This window comes from Mastigoproctus giganteus, chromosome 5 (genome assembly GCF_048544385.1).
Source record: "Mastigoproctus giganteus isolate SK-2022 chromosome 5, ASM4854438v1, whole genome shotgun sequence".
NCBI lineage: Eukaryota > Metazoa > Arthropoda > Arachnida > Uropygi > Thelyphonidae > Mastigoproctus > Mastigoproctus giganteus.
In genome coordinates this window covers 42,797,998-42,823,086 of record NC_143579.1, presented here as the reverse complement: position 1 = coordinate 42,823,086, position 25,089 = coordinate 42,797,998, and the positions used below count along the sequence as shown (strand labels likewise).

The 25,089-nt window shown below is 36.4% G+C and overlaps 1 protein-coding gene across 2 annotated transcripts in view; it reads right to left on the bottom strand.

Moving 5' to 3' along the window:
- Window positions 1-25,089, bottom strand: part of CSN7 (COP9 signalosome subunit 7) — an 81,081-nt gene that overhangs the window by 41,739 nt on the left and 14,253 nt on the right. For both annotated transcript variants that reach the window (XM_090373158.1, XM_090373157.1), the window contains exons 2-3: window positions 17,411-17,588; window positions 2,584-2,659 (exon numbers count right to left, since the gene is read on the bottom strand). In XM_090373158.1, coding sequence (XP_090229284.1) covers window positions 2,584-2,659; window positions 17,411-17,581 — 247 coding nt within the window. In that variant the 5' untranslated portion in view covers window positions 17,582-17,588. The remainder of the gene's footprint in view (window positions 1-2,583; window positions 2,660-17,410; window positions 17,589-25,089) is intronic.

Below are 25,089 nucleotides of genomic sequence, written 5' to 3'. Positions count from 1 at the left end.
CAATGCATATTATGTCTGTAGAAGTCTGTATTCATGGGCCAATTTGCATGTTATGTGGCTGAAAAACCTAGAAAAACTCACAGGGAAACTCTGCTGCTCCAGCTAATATCAGCTAACCGCATTGTGATAGGCAATGAAACTCTAATAAGTACTAGGCAGTAAAATGACTATACTGTCGTGGAAGGCTTATGTGCTAGGATAGCCATAAGAGGACAAGAGTAGTCCACAACTACTTTACAGCAGCCAACCCAAACTGTAGCAAAAATGTTTGCAGATCACTTGACAGGTGTCCAACTTTCTTTAAATTTCTGGAAAATATTTTGGATTTTTTGAATTATGCTTAAGCATTGCAACATTTCATCTTTTCTTAGTGGATTGTAATACTTAATTCTAAATAAGTTTTAAGTTTTAATAAAAATTTAAAAATTTAAGACAAGATATGCATTGTACACCTTTTATTTTCATAAAAAACATTAATTTTGCAGAAAAGTTCATAAGAAACATTTTGAATATAAAATAGAAACATCAGTCTCTTAGACCCTTCCATTTTCCACTTTAAAAGATCATTAAGTGTGAAAATTTTCAAACATGTGCATGCACATATATTTCAGTTTAATATGTATATAAATATGATTAAAAATATTAAAAAAAAACATATTATATATATATATATATATATATATATTCGATATTATTAGTTACTTCCATTTTCAGGTTTATTTCAAAATGTATTTCGAATTTAGCATGCTTCACAGTGGGTGAAATTGCATATGTTGCTTCCCACAGAGTGGCATCCATATTGAGAAGATATTTTTTTTTGGTTTCATATTTAATATGTAAAAATAATAAGAAATCTTTCAAAAACAACTAGAGTAAAACTGAAGATATTTATTGAACTCACTAGTTAGAGAATAAAAACAAGTAACCTGAAACTAGAAACAAATGCAGCATCAACACTTGTCTGATATAATTCAAGTAAAAAGCTAAATTGGTGCTGCTTTTCACTTGAATAATGGTGGCGGATTACATGACAGGTTCTGTGCACATTTTCTGTATGAAAACTATAAAAAAATCACTTCAGAAACTACTGCAATAAAAGTTTGACTATATTTTGGAAGGTAGAAGAACTTTAGATTTTTAATCACCGATTAACAGTTGATGTGGGAACATTGTTTTCAAGGGTCACCTTGAAAACAATGTTTGACAACTACCACCACCAGGGTAATTAAACATCTTCCTAAGTAAAAGAGAATAAGTTACAATATACTAATTCATAAATAAATGCTGTTTATGCTTCAAAACAGCTACATAGTGTCAGAAGCATTTATAACATTGAGAGTACAAGAACATTATCTTATTTTGCAGTATCACATGGATTCAAATATTTCAGCATGAATAACTATGTAAATTGTATATATAACCACTTGGCTACAGTCATGCTTCCTAAAAATGGTAACCAAGCTTATGAGATATCTGCCACCACACCTCAATGGGTGTTGTGTTTAGAGTACAGCATAAATTAAATTATAAATGCTACCCTTTTAAAACTCATTTTTTATGATGTGCTATAAACAAGTTTATAGTATTGTAATCTCCAAATACACGAACATCTGATTTATGAACTTTTGATCTTATGAACAAGAATTTTCAACACCACAAATTTAATTTATGACCTCAGATCTTGATTTTAAAAACTTTTGATCAGCAACTCCAAAAATCATTGCCATTTGAAAGGAAAAACTCAAATGAATGACATAGCTTAAACAATTATTTATTTAAAGCATACATAATATTCAAATAATGTACAGTATTTTATATAAATTTGCAATGCTTTTATATAAATTTCCAGCAGTTTCACCTACCAAAGAAAATGCTAAATCTGATATTTATCTCCAATACTTCAATTTCATCATACAATATGTTCCAAAAATACAAATTTAAAAAATCTGGAACCTTTTGGGAGAGGTGGCGGGAAGCAATTGGCCTATTTATGAATGTTGCATATTTTAAGATAAAACCTTATCAAGAGTTGTAACTCCCGGATTATCATTGCACAACACAATATACTTCTGTTTATTGTATAACACAATACATTAAACGCCGTTTTCATGTGATATATTTAAATATAACTGTGTATATAAAATAGAGTAATGTATACTTTAAATAAATAATGCATTAACAGCAGTAAATAAAGTATTTGAAAATTTGTTTTTGGCACACACACACACTTTCCCATTATCTCATTACATACAAGTATATGGGAATATTGTATACAAGTGGGAATACAAGTAAATGGGAATATTGCTCCCAGTTCCCAAACTAGTTTTAATATTTCTATAGTAAAAGTACTTTTCTTCCTGTGGGTCAATAAACTATAGGAGCTAAAATATTATTCACAAAATCATTTTAACCACAACTCATAATGTTAATGACTAATAATATAAAACTAAATACATCATATTATATAGGGCTGTTAAACTTGAATGATAGAGACACCCACTGCTGTGTATTCTACAACATTTTTACAATCTTTTAAAGGTACAATTTTGTTTGCAGAAAATATACTATTTAAATAACACTTACCTAAATAAGTGCTGTAGGTGCCATAAGCAAAGAGATTTAAAAGATGAAAGTATGGTGCATGGTTGCTGTTGACCAACTGGAGAAAAAATTTAAAAATCACTTCACTTTTTATATACAATAAATATAAGTAGAGGCATATTAATGTCAACATCAAAATACACAGTTCAATATACTTCTCCTAAAAAGCACATTTTTGTTTTCCATAATCTAACCACATCTGTTTCATGATAATCAAGGTTAACAGAAAGAAAATTACATAATACAAAATATATAATATTTAAATAATGTACAGTGATGTACATTATCATAAATATTGTATTATTTAAATATTATATTTTGTATCACCCATGTACAGTAAAGTACATGGGTGATTAAAAAATTGACTATTCTAAATCACAAGCAGATGTATGTATTTCTAAGTACAATGTACAAAGATTAAGAAATGTTTTTTATAGAAAAATATCAATATAATAATATGATGCAATGATTTGTTCTGATAATGTTTCTGACTCCTTTAAAGTGGTATTATCTGCCTCAAGAAGGTGTTAAACAATGATGGCTTATGCACCACCCTTCCACACTAGTTTCACAATCTAAATATCAGCTTTTCACTTAATCTCTGCCAAAAATAAAATATTATTGCAAATAATGTGGGGGGAGAGGGAGCGAAGGGGAGAGAGATTTCAAAATTCAAGTAAAAAAAAAACAAAGAAATAAAAGTTTTTAATATGATCTCCTTTAGCCCTTATAACCACCTTTACATGTTTGGGTGGTTGTTGTTGTTATTTGGTTTTTAGGAGCATTAGCAACTAAGGCCATATTGCTCCGGGAATATGCAGTGGTCATTCCCTGACCTTTCCGCATCCTCCGTATTTGGTGATGATGGGCTCGAACCCCGGTCTAATCAAGAAGGTGTGCTACACACTGCTGCTCCTTCCCACCTGGCTACAGAGGTGCCCTACATGTTTGGGAATGGAATCAGTCAGATTTTTACAGGTTTCATGTATTTATATCATGGAACCATACTTTTATTACACAAATTATCTTCTCTTTTGATGAACAGACCAATTTTTTGAGCCTATCCTGACAGAGAGCCTACAGATTTTCAATGGGATTAAAGACAGGGGAATTTCCAGGTCATTCTATGCACTTTATATTGTTTCCTCTAAAATACTGCATGACTTTTTTTGGATAAATAGCAAGAAGCAAGGTCCTGATGAAAAACAGCATTTTTTTGCTAACTGTATTTATTGGTATATTTGTCATCCCATCTATAGGTACAAGGACTCCAGTATCTTGATATGAAAAACAACCAGAAAACATTTTTTAAAGGGTGTTTAAGTTTGCTGCATATGCTTAGCATACACACATGGAAGTTGCATTACCTTCTTACATGTGTACATCTCACTGTCATGTTCAAATGGCTTTTATCAGAAAAGAAGACTTTTCTCCAATCTTCTTTAGCTCAACTTTCATGCATGTTGGCCCAGGTCAGTCTTTTTTAATTGACAGATTAGGAAAATTTTTCTTCAAAAAATCATTATATAAAAATGAGAATTGTTAGTGTTAATGTGTGTGTGTGTGTGAAGATAAATTCAAAAAGTTATATAATCACATTATGAAATGTTTTCTCTGCCATTTTATGACAAGTCTACATAACGGTAAGACTTTAAATAATTACTAATTACAAAGACCTATAATGATCTGAGGTTATGGTTAATTATATGTCTCCAGTAACACTGACCAACATGATTTTTAAATCCTAAGATATCAGCCGTCAATTGTTTACAGTAAATTTTTATGTGCATATTTCAAAAATAATTCTTAAAATATGACATCATGTCACAATTTCTACATATACAGGTTTTTGTGTTTACCCATAGTACACAAAATACTATGGGTAAACATTTTTGTTTACCCATAATCAGTGGTGAGCTATAGTGGGCTTGCGAGAGCCCATTATTATTTTTTTTGAAAATTTGCGAGCCCATTGTTGAGATGATCATTTATTTTACAAATGAAATCCTGAATGCAATTATTGAGTATCCAGAGCCGAAACTACAGTGGGGCGAGCGGGAACCCCTTCCCAGCATTTTAATGGTGCAATCGATCGGTTATGTATTTTAAAATTGCTTAATTTTTGATTTAATTACAGTCGGACCTCTGTTTAACCAACTTTTTTATACCGAATTTTTTTAAATTCCCCTTGGTAATTACATTTAAAATACAGTAGTTTCCGTAGAATGAAAATAATTTTCATGTAACGAACATATTAGGAGAGACAGCTTTGTATGCATTGTTCTCACCTCTGGCCTTTAGGTAATCAGAAAGAGCAAATTAAGGGTGAAAGGGATTACCATTCCACAACATTAGTGGTAATCATAAAACTTATGCAGCCACATTCCAAGAAGTTGCGCTAGTCAATATGCTTTCCATAGCCAGTCAGAGGATTAAGAAAATTCCCGACACGGATAATAGCCTCTGGTCAACCTGTGTTGTGGTTCCCCTTTACTCCGACAAACAGGTGTATGTTTTTCGGAGAAGTGAGTGATCCCCGCCTTCCAATAAATTTCTCCTGTCTATGTTTACATGGTCACAGAAGTTGAATATCTGAGTGATTCCAATATTTTGCACAGTATTCAAACTAGTGACAGTAACAACATGTGTGGGGGGGGGGGGATTGAGGCAACTAAGATATTATATAAACTTTACGAAGATGAAATGTTGGCAGATTTTGAAACTTTTTCGAGCCTTTCACTGTGTAGAAAATGTTCTAAAATATAATGGCATACAGGCAATACAGCAGGCACCCGTTATAACGCGGTTCGCTTTACGCTGATTCGCTATAACGCTGTTCTTATATTATAACCCGTATCTTACTATAACGCTGTCACAGATCACTATAACGCTCTTTTACAGATTACATTTTTGGCATATTTAACGAAATCGTTTCATTTGATGGAGTCGATAGCTTGAAATTGAATAGCAAAACAGCATTAAAACGTTTCCCACGCCGACTTGAGCAATTTTCCCACGCTCAGTGAAATTTTCTCTCACGCTAATTTAAGTACAGTCACTTGTTACGTAGTTCCGAGATCAACATTTTAAAAAATGATCAAATATATTGCTTGTAATATTTGCGTTATATGCATTTATCCGAAGTCTAGTTAGTCATCACTCAGTACAGTATTAGACATCGTGCGTAACGGACAGTTTACTTGAACATTGTATCATAATTAATTCAACCAACGCAGTTATATTTTCGAAGAGCTAATAATGACCGACAGGAATGAAAAAGCAATAACGTCTGGGCGCAGTACGAAGACTATAAATGTAAGAAAAAGACTGAATTTGAAAATTAAATTAGACGTTTTTAAGCGAATCGATTCTGGTCAACGACAAGTGGATGTGTGCCATAATTTAGGACTCGCAAATTTAACTGTAAGAACAATTATGAAAAAATAAAGAATTAATTTTAGCAGCGGGAAAGACAGCTGTTCCACTGCAAGCAACTAGGACTAGGCCGGCTATTCGGATTGAAATGGAAAGACTAATTTTTTTGAAGATAATATTCCAATGCAGAATTCAGTTAAGTTAAATATTAAAAAAAGAAAGAGAGAGAGAGAAAGAGATTAGCCAATACGATGATCTGAAGAAAACTCGCCTAAAAAAAAATGTGGAACCATTTAAAACTGGTAGAATAGATTTAAAATCCCGGGAGAAGCCGCTAGTGCAGATTAAGGAGCCGAAACTTTCAAAAAAAGAACTTGTTAAAATTATTGAAGAGGGGTATTATGTTTTATACTTCTCAACAAGTTTTTAACATAGATGAAGCAGGACTTTTGTGGAAACGAATGCCTAAAAGAAGTTTCATATTGAAAGAACAAAAAACATGCCAAGTTTCAAAGCGGCGAAGGATCGGTTGACTTTATTGTTGGGTGGTAACGCTGCGGGCCATTTAAAATTAATACCCCTTTTAGTTTATTTGGAAAAGGGCCAAAGTTCAACTCAAAATCCACACATTTTTCATGATTAAATTCATCCATTAAATTAAATCAATTAAATTCATTATTTTAATTGGAATTTTGTTTACTTTTGAGACGCAAGTAGTTACCACATAATTATACGTATATAATGCAGAATATTTTATATGTGCAAATATTTGAATATTAAATATTTTGACCGACATTTGTGCATCTTTTCATTACCGTTTATTATTGATTAGGAAATATCATATGGCACCGACCGCAGCTCACAAATACATATGTTACCTTATGGGAAAGCGGCGCTCGTTTAGCGCGGATTCACTTAGCGCTCTGTTTTTCCGGAACGAATGATCAGCGTTAAGCGGGGGTCACCTGTAATTAAAAAAAAAAAAAAACTATTACCAATCTCCAAAAAACTAGTGCGAATTAAGGACGATTGCTAAAGAACTTGATGTGGAAACTACAAAGATCGGTCATGTGTTCGGGCTACGAAGAGCAGTTGTGGCTTGCGAATGGTAATTGCGGGTTAAGGGAATTATCCTGCATTGTGCAAACATTTTGAATCAGAAGTTAACTATTCGGGATTGTTAAAGCGACTTTTAAATCTGGAATTTCTTACCCATTTAGCACGAATGATCGACATCCTGCAGGATGTCGATCATTCGTGCTAAATGGGTAAGAAATTGCAGAAATGTAAGAAAATCATCTTACATTTCAGAAGCTTTACAGATTCACTATGACAAAAGCAGATAAATTAATTATTTTAACTATCAATGCTATTGCTAATTTGAAAAAATTCTGAAGGAAAATATGAACTAAAATTGAGAGCATGTTGAAGTGGAAAGAATTCGAAGGAATCAAAATCGAAAGTAAGAACAGTAAAATTACCTCGTGAAAAGTTATTAATGCAACAGGGTGATTTTAAATTAAATAAAGAAAATAATCATACCATTGAAAAAAATATTAAACATATTCTACCAGAAATCGTGGAATTTAAAAGAACTTTCGTCTTGGTGGCAAGACTGAAAGCCGAATAAGAAATTTGCTTTCTGAAAAAATTAATGATTTTAGAGATTTGGTCGAAAACAGTTTATTTTTAAAATTGAGTGAAATTCCCTTTACAATTAAGAAAGCCAGAAATATCTTTGAAACTATTGCGATTAGCAGTGCTGAAACTGAGCGTGCTTTCAGCGTAATGAATAATATCGTGTGAATGAATGAATAAATGAACGAATAATGTTGAAAATTAAACACGTTACAGATTATGATGACCATACATCTAAATGGAAAACCATTGCTTCAATTTGATCCAGATCGTTATGTCAATATTAATAAAGAAGTAAATTTCATATGGCAATTTTTAGAAGAAAATTTTCTTGAATATTTGTGCAATATTTTTTTCATGTAATCTGTAATTTTTGTGTACCTTTTCTAGAACAGTTTCTTTTTTATGTAATATTTGTTTTTATATTCTAGAATGTTTGTGATAATTTGTTATTTGTAATATGGGAAATATTTTTGTTATTTTTTATTCGCAATATTAAAATTTTATCATGAAAAAAATGTATCCATTATATTTCCCTAGTTGTAAAAAAAAGAATAAAAAAATTGCACGTCTGTCGAGCACGCACGGTAGATGGTTTTATGTGAAACATCCTTTGCGTCACTATATGACGTCACACGGTTGTGACATCATACTATTAAAAAATTCCAAAAAGTTAGAACTTGAGATATTGTACTGGTCAGGAAAAATGCATCACGCTCTAATCTTATCATACTACTAGTGAGTGTCCTACACAGACTAGTGGTCTCAACGTGGGAAGCACCTCTGGCAGACGCCATGGGTGACATCACTTCCGTGACCGATCAGATTTACTCGGTAGGTACCCCCCCCCCCCCAAAGGATGTTTCATATCAAAAAGTCAGCAAAAGTGCAAGCCCATTGTCAAAATATTCACAGCTCACCACTGCCCATAATACATATACTTTATCTTACTACAGTTTAAGAAGTAGATATGACACTGTTCTGTTGTATTACCTGCAACAATAATGTTTGCATATGCTCATAATGGCAGTAATTAGCATTACCAGAGGCATATGATGCATGAAAGCAAGCTTATGTAGCATCAGCCAAAAAAAAAAAACCCTTCCCATTTCACCTATCCATTCACTCTAAAAGTTTGTCTAGTTCAGCCTCGAATTTATTTAAGCTGCTAACTTCCACAATAACAGATGGAAGTTTATTTTATTTATTTTTATTTTTTTAACACCAAACACGAGAGGTATTAGAACCTACAGTACTTAGTACTGCGCTTGGGTTGGAGGTTGAGAAGACGAAAGATGATATTTATTGATATTGGACCTGAACTTCTGTAGACTGTAATTTTCAGGAAATACGTACGAAGGAAGGTTGTTCCAAAAAACGGCAGTTGAATGAATAAACGAGAGAGATGAAAAGTTGGTTCTGTGAGTTTGAAGTTGGACAGTAAATGGATGTTGGCTGGTGGCGGCACGTGTTCGGACTATTTTAAAAGAGAGAGTGGGAATTATAGAAGCCAATTCAGAAGAACAGTGCCCATGTAAATATCTGTAGAAGAGGCATGCAGCAGAAACGTCTATGAGACAGCGAGTGGAGAGACTCTGTTAGAGATGAATCATTAATTAACCTAACTGTCCTCTTCTGAATGGAATCAAGAAGCCTGAGAGAGGTTTTGGGAACACCACCCCAGATGTGAGAACAATATTCCATGGTAGGATGGATTTGTGATTTATACAGAGTGAGCAGCTGTTTGGAAGAAAAGTAACGCAGAGAGCGAAAGAGAAAACCAAGTTTTTTAGATGAAGAGGAAGCAATATTTATAATGTGCTTGTGCCAAGAGAGATTAGAAGTCAGGGTTATCCTCAAAAGAGATATATCATTTTGCCTAGAAATCGAAGTGCCACTAAAGATAAGTATGGGAGTAGAAGAATCCTTTTTGCGAGATATAAAACAAGACTGAGTTTTAGAAAGGTTGAACTGGAGCTTTCTTAGCATCAAGATTCATCAAAATCCTTCTGACATCCTTTTGACGGAAGACCACAAGAGGCATTGAATGGAGTGTGTTGGGAATGGTGGGAGGTGTTTTACCAAGATCATTAATACATGAGTTGGAAGAAAAATGGGATGCTAGCAGGTCAGCTTTATCTTTGGTTGAAGTGACAACAGAACCATCTGGTTTGAACAGAGGTGGGAGCAGAGATGGGCAAAAGTTGCGGCCAATAGCTTTGGCAAGAGACCAGAATGCTCGGCTACCATTAGGACAAGAAGCAAGTTTTCTACTCTTAGCCTGTTCAAACTCTAGTTTGGACTGATTAATAACTGCTTTACAATTGTTGCGAGCTTTGGTGTAGGCAGAAAATGAAACTGAAGAATTAGAAACAAGCCAATTACGATATTCAACATTGGGACGAGATTTTAAAGTGGAGTGTTGGATAAAAGATTCCATTCCTGCAAGAATAATTTGACTGACAAGATCTGAGCAAACGTTGACATCAGAAGTTTTGAAACAGTAATCCGACCAAGGAAAAGAAGAAAAGAAATATTGCGGGTCATCCCATTTTGCATTCTTGTAATGCCAAACAACATGAGGTTGGGAATAGCCATGAGATAATGGCTCCATTGGAGAAGAGACAATCACCAAGTTGTGACCTGAAGTGCCTATAGGACCTCTCACTTCGACAGTGTACTTAGAAGGGTTGTTTGTGAGAAAAAGATCAAGCGTGTTGGCTGTATGGTTAGGGCTGTCCAGTATTCTTATAGGTAAATGAACAATCTGAGCAAGGTCATTGGTAACTGCAAAAGCCTCAGCACCTCGACCTGCTGGGTCGGTGTGACTAGAAAACGGAAGCCAGCTGGAGTTGTGAACGTTAAAATCACCAAGGAAAATTACCTCACTGTTAGGAAAGTTGGACTGGAGAAAGTCAAGTTGCAAAGAGAGGAAGTCAAAGAGCTCCAAGTGATTAGTAGAGTTGGGAGAATGGTAGAGACAACAGATGAATTTGATACAATGAGGTAGAGAGATTTTAAGCCAGACAATATCAAAGAGAGGAGATTCCAAATTGCCAAGTCTCTGACACGGAATATCAGAATGGAGATATGCACAAGTACCACCTTCGAGGCGAAAGGAATCATACAGCAAATAATTTGGGCCTCTGAGATGAGCAGTAGTTGAATCAACCGATAACTGAGATTCTGTCAGAAAAAGTACATGGGGTATGGCAGACTGCAAGTGGAAATGGACATCATTGAGATTAGAATTGAGACCACGTATATTTGTGAAATGAATTAGGAAGTGCTTGGGAGGTTTAGATCTTTTTGCAGATAAGCTTGCTCTATTAGTTTGACAATTCATGGTGTATTCAATAGTAAGAAAAAGTGAGTGGGACATGCTGTATGAAGTAATGAAATTTTTGGATATGGCATACACACATGGTAAGACTATACACAGATCCTTGACATAATGTGGCCTCGACAATGCTCCCCGCACACACACACACTACTCGGACTCCCTCCAGTCTATCTGGCTGAGTAGAGGTAGCAAGATTAAACACTAGCTGATCCGGAAGTCTCCTAGAGAGTTACCAATAGGTTCAGTCCGGTGTACTAACTAGCGGCCGGCCTGTGAACACCGTTTTAGAGCTGTACCCTCAAAATGTAAGGAATATTGGATCTCGCCAAGATGTTCATCAATCATACTGCATGATGGAAGAGATGGGGAAGGATTGACCAGACCTTATCTCAGAGACTAAACATGGATTCCACCACTTCAAGCCTCCAATAAGTAAAGTGGTGGTATTGCACCGGTTGATGAGACTCATCTACCACCAAGCACTGCCTGGTAACATAGAGGGCGGCATTCCTCCATGTGGTGTGGGCGCCACACCTCGACCCCTGCTTACATCCTTATCCCTGCTGCTAAAGACAAATTTATGCTCATCTATTCTATAACTGTCTTTCCTCAATTTGAATTTATGCCCCCTCAGCTGGGGAAACTGAGCAAGAGGAATAATCCCATCAACATTGAGCTTGCTCAAACCATTCAAGGTCTTATACACCTCAATCAGATCACTTCGCAGATGCCTCGACTCCAGACTGAAATTTACAGAATTGAAGCCTTTCTTGATAATAGCAACCCATTGTTCCACTCACCAATCTCACTGCCATTCTCTGTACTTGTTCCAACAACTCCACATCTTTCCTAAAATTAAGCTTCCAGACCTGTAGGCAATACTTACAATGGTCAGGCCACACTAAGGTGTGGCCCGACCATTGCCTTAAACAAAGGGATAATCACATCCTTATCCCTGCTGACAAAATTCCTATATATCGTTGACAAAACCCCATGAGCTACTCTTGCAGTCTGTCTGCACTGGTCAGAAAACTTCATATCTAACTGCATAATTACCGCAAAGTCTTTTTCATTCTCCACTACCCTGAGTGTAGTACGACAAAATTGGTACATTTCTCAGAGGTTACTGCTACCCATATGCAGCACTTTGCATTTGTCAATGTTAAACTTCAGTTGCCACCTCTCAGCCCATCTGCTCAACTTTTCCAGATCCTGTTACAGTAGCATACTGTCCTTATCCTTACTGTCATTAACAACCCTACCAACCTTCATGCCGACCGGGCCAGCCGGGTGGGTAAAGTGCCTACCTAGCAACACAAAGGTCACGGTTTCGAATCCCGCCTCGGGCTTGGATCAAAGTACTGCAGAAACCTTGGGAGGTGCATTATGGCCACAGAAGCCAATGTGCCAACAACTATCAAATTAAAAAAAAAAAAAAAAAACCAACCTTCATATCGTCTGCAAACTTGGACATTAAGCCATATACCTTTATCAAATATCATTGATAAATACAGAAAACAACAATAGACCCAACACCAAACCCTGGGGTCTCCACCAATAACATTAGTCCACCAAGAGCAATGTCCATTGATTACCACTCTCTGTCTTCTCCTACTCAACCATCCCTTTATCCATAGCAGCAACTTGCCCTTAATGCCATACTGCTCCAATTTGTACAGTAATCTTCCACGTGCAACAGTATGAACTGCATTCCTAGAATCCAAGTATATGATATCAAAATTATTTTTTGTATCCAGTTCCTTTGTCGCCATGTCATAGTATCCAATCAAATTGGTCAGACAAGACTTCCCCTTAACAAAACCATGCTGTGTCTGAACTGTAACTGCAGTCTTGCTAGATGATCCTGCAGTGGTTCTTTAACCAGTGATTTCATTATTTTCCCTGGAACAGAAGTTAAACTAACAGGCCTGTAATTACTCATGTCATCTTTTGATCCCCTTTGTGAATTGGGGATATATTTGCACTTCTCCAGTCTGTGGGGACGTCCTCTGAGTCTAAGGATGCCCTCATAATCATGGCTAAGAGCCTGCTTACTTCCTTTGCTGCCTCCTTTAATATATCTGTATAGATCCCATCCACCTCAGGTACCTTTCTTACGTTTAACTTCAACAATTTCTCCTCCTCTTTGCTCTCAGTTATTACAAAATCTTTCAGCTCCCTGTTAGAGTTTGATAAACTTCTGGTATTCTCCCAAGGAAAAATGTTAATCCCCCAGTATTGGGGGATAAACGTTTTCAACCTTGTCTGTCTGCCTCTTTCCACTCTCTTTCAGTAAAGGAATAACAGTTGCAGTCAGAGTATGTGTATAGTTTATTTGCATATCATATTCTTTGTTTCTTTTGATGTTTTTCTTAGGATTGTATTTGTTAAAATGTTTAAGCAGAAACAAAGGAAGTGGTTGAATCATTTGGTGATCAAGACAAAACTTGGGCTCCACATATGTGATGCACTATAAACCACAAATCTGAGAATGTAGGTATGAAAATTAAAAGTATGCCTTTTGTTGTTCCTATAGTGTGGCAAGAATCACGTAACCACATTAGCAATTGCTATTTCTACATGAAAACAATATCACAACATCAAATACCCAAACATATAATCTGCAATAATGCTTATTCCACATAATGAAGACCTACCAATATCAGGTCCCCAAAATCATGGGATTAAAAAAAGCAGTGCTGAATACAGCAAGGATTCTTATGTTGCAGACTTTGCTGGACTGTCTGTTTCAATAGATTTGGACTAATCAGAAATTAAAACAAGTTGTATTTAATTAGGCAAGAAGAGCTGATAAGTTTAAACGACTTTAGATAAGTTTAAATCACTCAGTTTGTGATTTAAACTTATCTAAATAACAGGCACAGGGTGGCCAACCATCCCGATTTAGAACTTCAAGTTCTAAATCCCAATTCCCAAATCCCACTTCCCAATAATACCATCATTTGTCCCGATAAGAGAGGATAAAACTGTTAATTTAATTTTAAGTATTTTTAATTAATTCTTATTGGAATCTAATAGATGTGTTAAAAATGAATTCTAATAACAAGAGAAAAATGAGAAAGTCTAAAGGCATTTTGTTCGTCACTGAGTAATGAAGAAAAGAAAACGCATGTTAACAAAAAAATGGGTGCAATTTTTCTCAATATTTCCAGAGGCAAACAATTTGTCTCAGCTTGGCACATCCAGGGTCCTGAGCTGGATATCTTGGTGATTCCTTTCTACTTCTGACTCTCTCTCTCTCTTGGTGATTCCTTTCTACTTCTGACTCACACTCTCTCTCTTGGTGATTCCTTTCTACTTCTGACTCTCTCTCTCTCTCTTGGTGATTCCTTTCTACTTCTGACTCTCTCTCTCTCTCTCTCTCTCTTGGTGATTCCTTTCTACTTCTGACTCTCTCTCTCTCTCTCTCTCTCTCTCTCTCTCTCTCTCTCTCTCTCTCTCTCTCTCTCTCTCTCTTGGTGATTCCTTTCTACTTCTAGCATTAGCATTAGTAGAGGCATTTGATGCAAGAAAGCAAGCTTATGCAGCATCAGCCAAAAAAAAAAAAAAAAAAAAACCCACTTCCACTTCACCCCCTCTGTTCGTTCAAAATACCTGAGCCTTAAACTTATTTAGGCTATCAACCTCCACTACAAGGGATGGAAGTCTGTTCCACCAACCAACCACCCGCTGGCTAAAGGCAAATTTCCGCACGTCTATCCTACATCTGTCTTTCCTCAATTTGAATTTATGCCCTCTCAGGTGATTTTTCTGAGCTAGAGGAAGAATCCCATCAGCACTGAGTATGCTCAAACCATTCAAGACTTTATACACCTCTATCAGATCACCTCACTGGTGCCTAGTCTCCAGACACTGTAATTTGCAAAACTTAAGCCTTTCTTCGTAAGAGCACCCCTTTGTTCCATTCACTAATCTTGTTGCCCTTCTCTGTACTCATTCCAGCAGCTCTACATCCTTCTTCAAATGAGGCCTCCAGACCTGTATACAGTACTCTAGGTGTGGCCTGACCATTGCCTTATACAAGGGAATAATCACCTCCTTATCCCTGCTGGAAAAATTCCTGTATATCATTGACAATACTCCATGAGCTACTCTTGCAGCCCGTCTGCACTGCTCAGAGAACTTCATATCTGCCTGCACAACCACCCCCAAGTCCCTTTCATTCTCTACCACTGTCAGTGTAGTACCACAGAGTTGATACGTTGCTCTGGGGTTGCTGTTTCCCATGTGTAGTACTTTACATTTGTCAATGTTAAACTTCATTTGCCACCTCTCAGCCCATCTGCTCAACCTTTAAAGATCCTGTTGCAGCAGCATAGTGTCAGTAGTGTCCTTGACAACCCTGCCAACCTTTGTATCGTCTGCAAACTTGGACATTAAGCTTGATATACCATCATCAATATCATTTATAAATACAGAAAACAATAATGGACCCAACACTGAGCCCTGAGGGACTCCACTAATAACATTAGTCCACGATGAGCAGTGTCCATTGATTACCACTCTGTCTTCTCCCCCTCAACCACCCCTTTATCCATAGCATACTTCTGACTCTCTCTCGGTGATTCCTTTCTACTTCTGACTCTCTCTCTCTCTCTCTCTCTCTCTCTCTCTCTCTCTCTCTCTCTCTCTCTCTCAAGGTAACTCAGGAATTTTTTTTGGCTGGTGCAGCGCTTCCTTGCACTGTGTGGATAATAATAATAATAACTGTATGCTCCATATTCAGCATTCCACATTCAAATGCTTCATCAGAAAGAGTTTTCAGTTTAATGAAACTGCTTGGTGGAAAGAGAGAAACCATCTTTTATTAGAAAATGTAGAGGCTGAACTTATGGCAAAAGAAAACTATAATATATCCTATTCAGAATTTAAAACTTTTTAAAATCTTCAGGAGGAGAAGAAATTTTAAAACTAGCAAAACATAAAGGAAAAATATATAAAGTAAGTAAAAGTAGTCCTCACTATTTTTAAAATAACTGTTGTAAGTAATATTATAGTTTATATAGGACAAATACATATTAACAAAAATCATATAACAAATAAATACTATGATTGATTGATTGATAGATAAAAAAATGTATTTTAACTGTAATTTTATATTTTTCTTTTACTTTTTGAAGGAAAAAATGCTATACTACACATTTCGTTTCAAGTTGTCTTGCTTACCAGTTTTTAAAATATGGCCACCCTGAACAAGTAGAACTCCTTGATTTTAGATTACAACAGTTACTAAAGCAGGAACTAAAATTACAGTGTACTGAAAATGTCACAAAGTGTTTTCAAAATTTTTTTTATGGAAGACAAAATATTTTGAAAACTTTTTTTTTAGTAGTCTGAATGAAGTGGACATTGAACACAATCCTAATGAGTGGCATATATTTATTGATGCCTCAAAATTAAGTTTAAAAACAGTTTTTCTGCACAATCAACTTCGTGTTGTTGACATGAAAGAAACATATGCAAGTATATCCAAAATCCTGAGCACAATAAAGTATAACTTTGTTTGTCATGTCTGTGGCAATCTTAACTGGTTTACAGTTCAGTTTGTGGGGCAATCAGGCAACAGAAAAAACATTACACTGTGCAGCAGTGGAAAAAGAGGGAGGAATTTTTTACCAGGGAGAAGTAATATAAAATATGTTCCACTGGTTGAACCAAAAAAAAGTTCTTCCACATTTGCATATAAAGCTTGTATTATTTAAGAATTTTGTTAATGTTTTGTATAAAGAACAAAGTGAATTCTTCTAACTAATGGAAGTGTTTCCTAATTTAAGATGAAAAACCACGGTTTAAATAAAGAACAAAATTTCAGGGTGGAATGCAAAATAAAGGATTTCATCACTACAAGAAAAATTTTATAGACACAATCTGAGCAAACAAAGGATTTAAAATAATCGAGCCAAGGGAACAAAGAACAGAAATCATACAGATTCCATTTCACACTACTATAATGCTAAACAACACGAAGTTGAGCCACGAGAAAGTGGCTCCAATGGTAAAGAGACAATCATCAAGTCGTGATCTGAAGTGCCTACAGGACCACTAACATTGATTGTGTACTAGGAAAGGTTGTTGGGTGAGAAAACAATCAAGGGTGTTAATTATGTAGTTAGGACTGTCTGATATTCTTGTAGGTAAATGAACAAGTTGAGTGAGGTCATTAGTATTACAAACTACATCAATAATGTTAGTATAGCTTAAATATGTTGTAATATAAAATATTGTTCACTGGATCTGGTAGATATTATTTTTATTCGGTAGATGAATAAATTATAATTAATGAAATGAATAATTCTTATTCCTAAATTCTAATAAATAATGCTTACATCATATAATATTATGTTACTTCTCGATAAATGGTACCAGAATAACAGAATCTTGATATCCCTGCATAGGGGAAAAAAATAAATAAATATATATATTTATATATACCTCTTGAATATTTGGTATATCCAATAGCTCTCCAAATACATATATTCCTGGAGCTTCTAGGACTTGTTTGATAAGTTCAACAGCTGCAGCTCCTTTAGCAGACCTTGCCAGGATTAAATACTGCTCCAGTAAAGCAGACTGATTAGCTGAAGGGGGAACTTTCTCTGTCATAGCAATACTAGTATGAAAAAATGTTATATAGAAAATTAAAAAACCTGAAGAAAATAACTGGGAATAGTTCAAATATTATAAAACTAACTATAAAACATGAAATTCTTATATCTTATTTTCTTATCTGAAGGTAATAAAAACAAATGCTGATGGTGTCCTTGTTCTTTCTCAGATAACACACAGAGTATGTAAATTTAAACTGAAAAAAGGGTGGTTTGCAGGATAGATATGTGAAAATTTGTTTTTCACATATCTATCCTGCAAGATAGTGATCGATTTTTGGAACAAATTTCCAGCTAAATATTATGAAGTTGATACTTTGAAAAACTTTAAAGTAGAATTAGACAAATTAGAGGGAGAAGACAGTGAGGCGGCAGGTTTTCTTTATTTTCTTTTCTTTTTTTTTGGCTGATGTGATATAAGCTTGCTTCCTTGTATCACCATTTTCCACTACTAATACTAATGTTAATCTTATCTTCAGATAGTAAATAAATAAATAAACATCCATTTATTTTGTTGGGCTAAAGAATTACAGTCTCTCACTGGTGGAACACCTGTTACTGCCGAGACCAGAAGGATTCATAGATTAAAAAAAAATCCATACATAATAAAATAGGTCATATTTAAAAAAAAATCCATAGATACAATAACTTGTAGTGTACAAGTTTAGAAGATAGGATGGCACCAACAGTTCAGTCATATTGTACATATCAGTCATTTGGTACAAGTAAACACATTGGTTGTGTTAGGGTAGCTAATAGGAACAGGTGTATATATACTTAGTGTACAACAATGCTAGGAGTTTGGTAAATAAATTTGATGAATTTGAGATATTGCTCAAAACATCAAAGCCAGATATTGTTGGGATATCAGAGACGTGGTGTCACACAGATATAAGGAATGCAGAACTGGAATTTAAGGAGTACAATGTGTACAGAAAGGACAGACAGGATAGGAAGGGAGGAGGGGTTATGCTATTAGTTAAGAAACACATAAAATCCAAGGAAGTGAAGCCAGTCGACATCGCTGGACAGTGCAGTGTTGAGTCAGTTTGGTGTGACATAGGCATTGGGAGATCAAAATTGAGAGTAGGAGTGTGCTATAGGCCTAATGATTCTGATGAGTATAATAAGAAACTGTATAGGGAAATAGAGTAGGCCAGTAAATCAGAGAGACTTATAATGGGGGATTTTAATTTCCCAGATATTGACTGGAATTTGTGGATTGGTCACTCACACACTAGCAAGGCTTTTGTGGATTTATTGGATGATTGTATTCTATATCAGCATGTTCGGGAAGCAACCAGAGGGAGTAATACTCTTGATCTGATTATCAGTAGTGATTCTTCATGCATTAAGAATCTGCAGATAAAGGAACCACTAGGTAGCAGTGATCACAGTGTGCTGAAGTGGGATTTACTCAAAAAGGTAACTACAATCAGGGGTAAAGGGAAGGGTTTTTGCTTTCATAAAGGCAACTATGATGATCTGAGACAATATTTAAATTCTATACAGTGGGAGCAACTGATGATGTTATCAACAGCAAATTCAAAATGGGAAGCATTCAAAGAACTTATCTTGGAAGCTACTAGGCTTTACATACCAACTAAGAAATATTGTTCAAGGTTTAGCCTAAATGGATGTCAGATGAACTAATGAGACATATGGCAGAGAAGAAAAATGCATGGGATATATATAAATTAATGGCTGACATGGAAGCCTATGATAGGTATAAGCTGGTCTGTAACCAAGTCACAAAGGAGATTAGGCAGGCAAAGGCAGATTATGAGAAATCCTTGGCAAAGGATGCAAAGAAAAACAAAAAAGTTCTTTACCTATGCAAACTCTAGAAGGAAAGGGATGAATCACATCGGTTCAGTGGATATTGATGGTTCAACAGTTGAGGATTATGCTCAGGTGGCTAACAAACTAAACGAGTATTTTGCATCTACATTCACACATGAGGAGCTATTCAGGGAGGGGAATGCCAGAGGTGAAATAAACTCTGGCAGTGAGCTAGATGATTTTGTAATAACTGAGAGGAAAGTGGAGGAGAAATTGTTGAAGTTAAACATAAGAAAGGCACCTGGGCTGGATGGGATCTATCCAGTTATATTAAAGGATGCAACAAAGGAAGTAAGCAAACCCTTACCCATAGACTGGAGATGTGCAAATCTGACCCCAATTCACAAAGGAGGATCAAAGGCTGACACAAGTAATTATAGACCTGTGAGTTTAACTTCTGTTCCAGGAAAATTAATGGAGGCACTGGTTAAAGAAGCCTGCAGGATCATCTAGACAAGACTTCAGTTATAGCTCGGACACAGCATGGTTTTGTTAAGGGAAAATCTTGCCTGACAATTTGACTGGATACTATGATGCAGTCACAAAATAACTGGATGCAGGGAATAACTTTGATATTATATATTTGGATTTTAGAAAGGCTTTTGATACTGCTGCACATGGAAGACTGCTGAACAAATTGGAGCAGTGTGGCACTGGAGGCAAATTGCTGCTATGTATAAAGGGATGGTTGAGGGGGAGAAGACAGAGAGTGGTAATCAATGGACACTGCTCATCATATTTATAAATGATATTGATAATGGTATATCAAGCTTAATGTCCAAGTTTGCAGATGATACAAAGGTTGGCAGGGTTGTTAAGGACACTACTGACAGTACACTGCTGCAACAGGATCTAGAAAAGTTGAGCAGATGGGCTAAGAGGTAGCAGTAGTAGCAGTGGCATTTGATGCAAGAAAGCAAGTGTATAAGCTTATGCAGCATCAGCCAAAAAAAAGAAAAGAAAAGAAAAATCACACCATTCCCTCCAAATGCCTGTCCAGTTCCTCCTTAAATTTATTCAACCTACCAACTTCCACAACGACAGATGGAAGTTTGTTCCAGCAATTAACCACCCGCTGGCTAAAGGCAAATTTCCGCACATCTAATCTACATCTGTCTTTTCTTAATTTGAATTTATGCCCCCTTAGGTTCGTAATCTGAACAAGTGGAAGGATCGCATCAGAATTCAGCGTGCTCAACCCATTCAAGGCCTTATACACCTCAATCAGATCACCGCGCAGGTGCCTAGTCTCCAGCCACTGCAATTTGCAGAACTTAAGACTCTCTTGGTAAGAGGATCCCTTCATTACCCTCACCAATCTTGTTGCCCTTCTCTATACATGCTCAAGTAAATCTACATCCTTCCTAAAATGAAGCCTCCAGACCTGTAAGCAGTACTCAAGGCGTGGCCTGACCATTGCCTTATACAGAGGAATAATCACCTCCTTTTCCCTGCTAGCAAAATTCCTATATATCATTGACAAAACCCCATGACCTGCCCTGGCAGCCTGTCTGCATTGCTCAGAAAACTTCATATCTGACTGCACGATTACTCCCAGGTCTTTTTCATTTTCTACCACCTTAAGTGTAGTACCACACAGTTGGTACGTTTCTCTAGGGTTACTTCTACCCGTATGCAGTACTTTGCATTTGTCAAGGTTAAACTTCAGTTGCCACTTCTTAGCCCATCTGCCCAAATTATCTAGATCCTGTTGCAGTAGCACACTGCCATTACTGTCATTAACAACTCTGCCAATCTTTGTATCTTCTACTATCTTCTATACTAAGCCTGATATACCTTCATCAATATCATTGATAAATATACAAAGTAACAGTGGACCCAACACCAAATGTTGTGGGACTCCACTAATAACATTAGTCCAAGAAGAGCAGCACCCATTGATTACCACCCTCTGTCTTCTCCCACTTAACCATCCTTTTATCCATTGTAGCAACTTACTCTTAATACCATTCTGCTCCAATTTGTACAATAGTCTTCCATGCGCAACAGTGTCAAAAGCTTTCCTGAAATCCAAATATATGATATCAAAATTATTTTTTGCATCCGGTTCCTTTGTAACCACATCATAATATCCTATCAAATTTGTCAGACAAGACTTTCCCTTAACAAACCCATGCTATGTCTGAATTATTGCTGCAGTCTTGTCTAGATGATCCTGCATTGCATCTTTAACCAGTGACTCCATTATTTTACCTGGAACAGAAGTTAAACTAACTGGTCTGTAATTACTCGTGTCACCCTTCGATCCCCCTTTGTGAATTGGGGATACATTTGCACATCTCCAATCCGTGGGAACCTCTCCTGAGTCCAAGGATGCTCTCATAATTATGGCTAAGGGTTTGCTTAGTTGCTTTGCCGCCTCTTTTAATATAACTGGATAGATCCCATCCACCCCAGGTGCTTTTCTTATGTTTAACTTCAACAATTTCTCCTCCACTTTGCTTTCAGTTATTACAAAATCATTAAGTATCCTGCTACAATTTCATAACCTTCTGCCATTTTCAAACCTTAATAATTCCTCATGTGTGAATGTAGACGCAAAACACTCATTCAGTTTGTTTGCTATCTGAGCAGGATCATCAACAGTCAAACCATCGATGTCAAGTGGACCAATCAGATTCATCCCCTTCCTTTTAGGGTTTATATAAGTAAAGTAATCCTTGCTGTTTTTCTTAGCATCTTTTGCCAAAGATTTCTCATAATCTGCCTTCGCCTGCCTAACCTCCTTTGTCACCTGATTACAGACTAGCTTATATCTGCCATAGGCTTCTGAGTCGCTTGATAATTTATATGCATCCCATGCATTTTTCTTCTCTATGGTGGAAAATGAAGTTTAACATTGACAAATGTAAAGTACTACATATGGGAACCCCAGAGCAACTCTGTGCTACTACACCGACAGTGGTAGAGAATGAAAAGGACCTGGGGGTAATTGTGCAGGCAGATATGAAGTTCTCTGAGCAGCGCACATGGGCTGCAAGAGTAGCTCATGGTGTCTTGTCAATGATATACAGGAATTTTTCTAGAAGGAATAAAAGGAGGTGATTATTCCCTTGTATAAGGCAATGGTCAGGCCACACTTTAAGTACTGTATACAGGTCTGGAGGCCTCATTTCAAGAAGGATGTAGAGCTGCTGGAATGAGTACAGAGAAGGGCAACAAGATTATTGAATGGAACAAAGGGTTGCTCTTACGAAGAAAGACTTAAGTTTTGCAAATTACAGTGTCTGGAGACTAGGCACTGGCGAGGTGATCTGATAGAGGTGTATAAAGCCTTGAATGGTTTGAGCATGCTCAATGCCGATGGGATTCTTCCTCTTGCTCAGAATAATCACCTGAGAGGGCATAAATTCAGATTGGGGAAAGACAGATGTAGGATAGATGTGCGGAAATTTGCCTTTAGCCAGTGGGTAGTTGGTTGGTGGAACAGACTTCCATCCCTAGTTGTGGAAGTTGATAGCCTAAATAAATTTAAGGCTCAGCTGGACAGGCATTTCAAACGAATGCAGGGGTGAAATGGAAGTGGTTTTTTTTTTTTTTTTTGGCTGATGCTGCATAAGCTTGCTTTCTTGCATCATATGCCTCTACTTATGCTAATATGTGGCATTAGTGAGCCTCAAAGAATAAGTACATATCCACACTGAGCTAATGAATACATTTAAAAGAGGGATAAAGGAAGAACCTACTGAGAGAAAAGATTCAATTACAGAAAGGTATTAATGAAGGCTAGTACTCCTGGGAGGAGCGGAGGAATACGACAGCCAATCTTATCCCAAATAGAAAAGGTCTGCATCTATCAAGCATTCAAGAAGGGTTTAGACGTAGCATGTACTGATTTTATCTGAGCAACTCCCCAAGTGTGGCCCAGTTTAAATTTTCAATTATTATTGGTGCAAGATTTGGTATATTCATGGCCATTTTTTAAGTTTGCTCAAATCAATAGCCTATATTCCAGAAAGAGGAGCGTGAAAGAAGCCTGCTGCAGTGCACCAGGCTTCAGCTACAATAACACTAAAGAAGAAAGATAGGCATTTTATAAAGTAGAGGATGATAACCAGGTAGGAGACATGAAAAAGCTACCGTCTTAATACCCATATCATATGGAGAGATAGAGTTCTAAGAGAGTCAATGTGAGAATGAAAGATAAGTTTAGTATCAAACAGCATCCCCAGATCAGTTAGAACTGAGTTCCAGTAAGAGGGATTAGATTAAAAAGAGAGGTCTTCCAGGAGAAATAAATATAATATTAACTAATACTAAATTCATACTCAGTGTTCCCCATGACCTATCGAATGGATACACTGCCCGGTGAATTTAACTGACCGCCCAGCTAAAATTTAAGTGATTCTCACGGTACCGTATGGTACTGTTCACTGATCTCGATCAATATTAATTCAAACATACTATGCGATCGAGGTCAATGCAACAGGAGCATATAATATTAAATTATGCAATTAATTTTTGCTCTGGATTGCTTAACTCACATTTATAAATAACAGAAAAAATTTATAATATTGTGAAGTATTACACTTCCCCACCTGGCTGGCAAAATTATCAGGGAGAACACTGATACTAACATAAAAAATATTAGTATGAAGGCCAAAAAACTGAAATAGTGAAAATAGCATCATTAATATGCGAAATGTTTTGCTGTTACCTCTTCAGGTGAGGTGGCAATAAACGAGATTTTAATATCATCAGCATAAGCAATGAACAATATCTGCACAAGCAATAGTGGAATTATGGAGGGGGGGGAGAGGTACCTTTCTGAATAGAACTCTTTCTGTCCTTTATTTTTTGAAAAAACCTTCAGAAAAGAAAGTAGTCTTTCTTTTCTGAAGGTTTTTTGCCAGTATCACTGAGGATACCTTAAGGGTTTGGGAAAACTGCTAGTTGGGGGGGGGGGAGAAGAGTAACGTAGATCCGCATTTACCTGATGATATGGGTAAAGTAATGCTTGCACTAACCTCAAGAACTGTTTGTTGCCACAACATGATGTTGGCAAGACGTTCTGAGTGTACAATGTTTCAAATGAGCGGGTTGAGAAAGGTAGGGAAACAAGCCTAAATAACTTTAAGCAGTGTATAAGGCAGTAAACTATAGAATAATACTTAGTCTTAAGTGTGTCTACAGTAATGACAGGAGTATTTTCAATAAAATGGTTTAATTTGAACTCATGGTTAGGACAACTGATGCTAACATAATAGGGCTAATAGAAATGTAGTACCACCTGAAAATTGTGGATTGTGAGTTCCAATGTGGTATGTATAATGTATTTAGGAAAGACAGGGATGATAGAGGGGTTAGTAGTGTAATGCTTCTTATCAAAAGCAGCCTGAGCATGAAAAGAGCTTTTGCTGAGTCTGAAATTACACCTGCCAGCATAGAATCTGTGTGGTATGAGTTAGTTGGAAGCAAAGGTATAATGAGAGTGGGAGTAATCTACACACCAGGAGATTATGAAGAGTATGACAAGAGTCTTTACATGCAGGCGGAATGGACGAGCAAGCACAAATATCTTATTATGGGTGACTTCACTCTGCTCCAAATTGACTGGAATAAGGGGGGGGGGTAAAATTTTTCTAAATAAACTAGATGATGATTATCTGTACCAGCACGTCAGAGATAATACTAGGTGCAAGG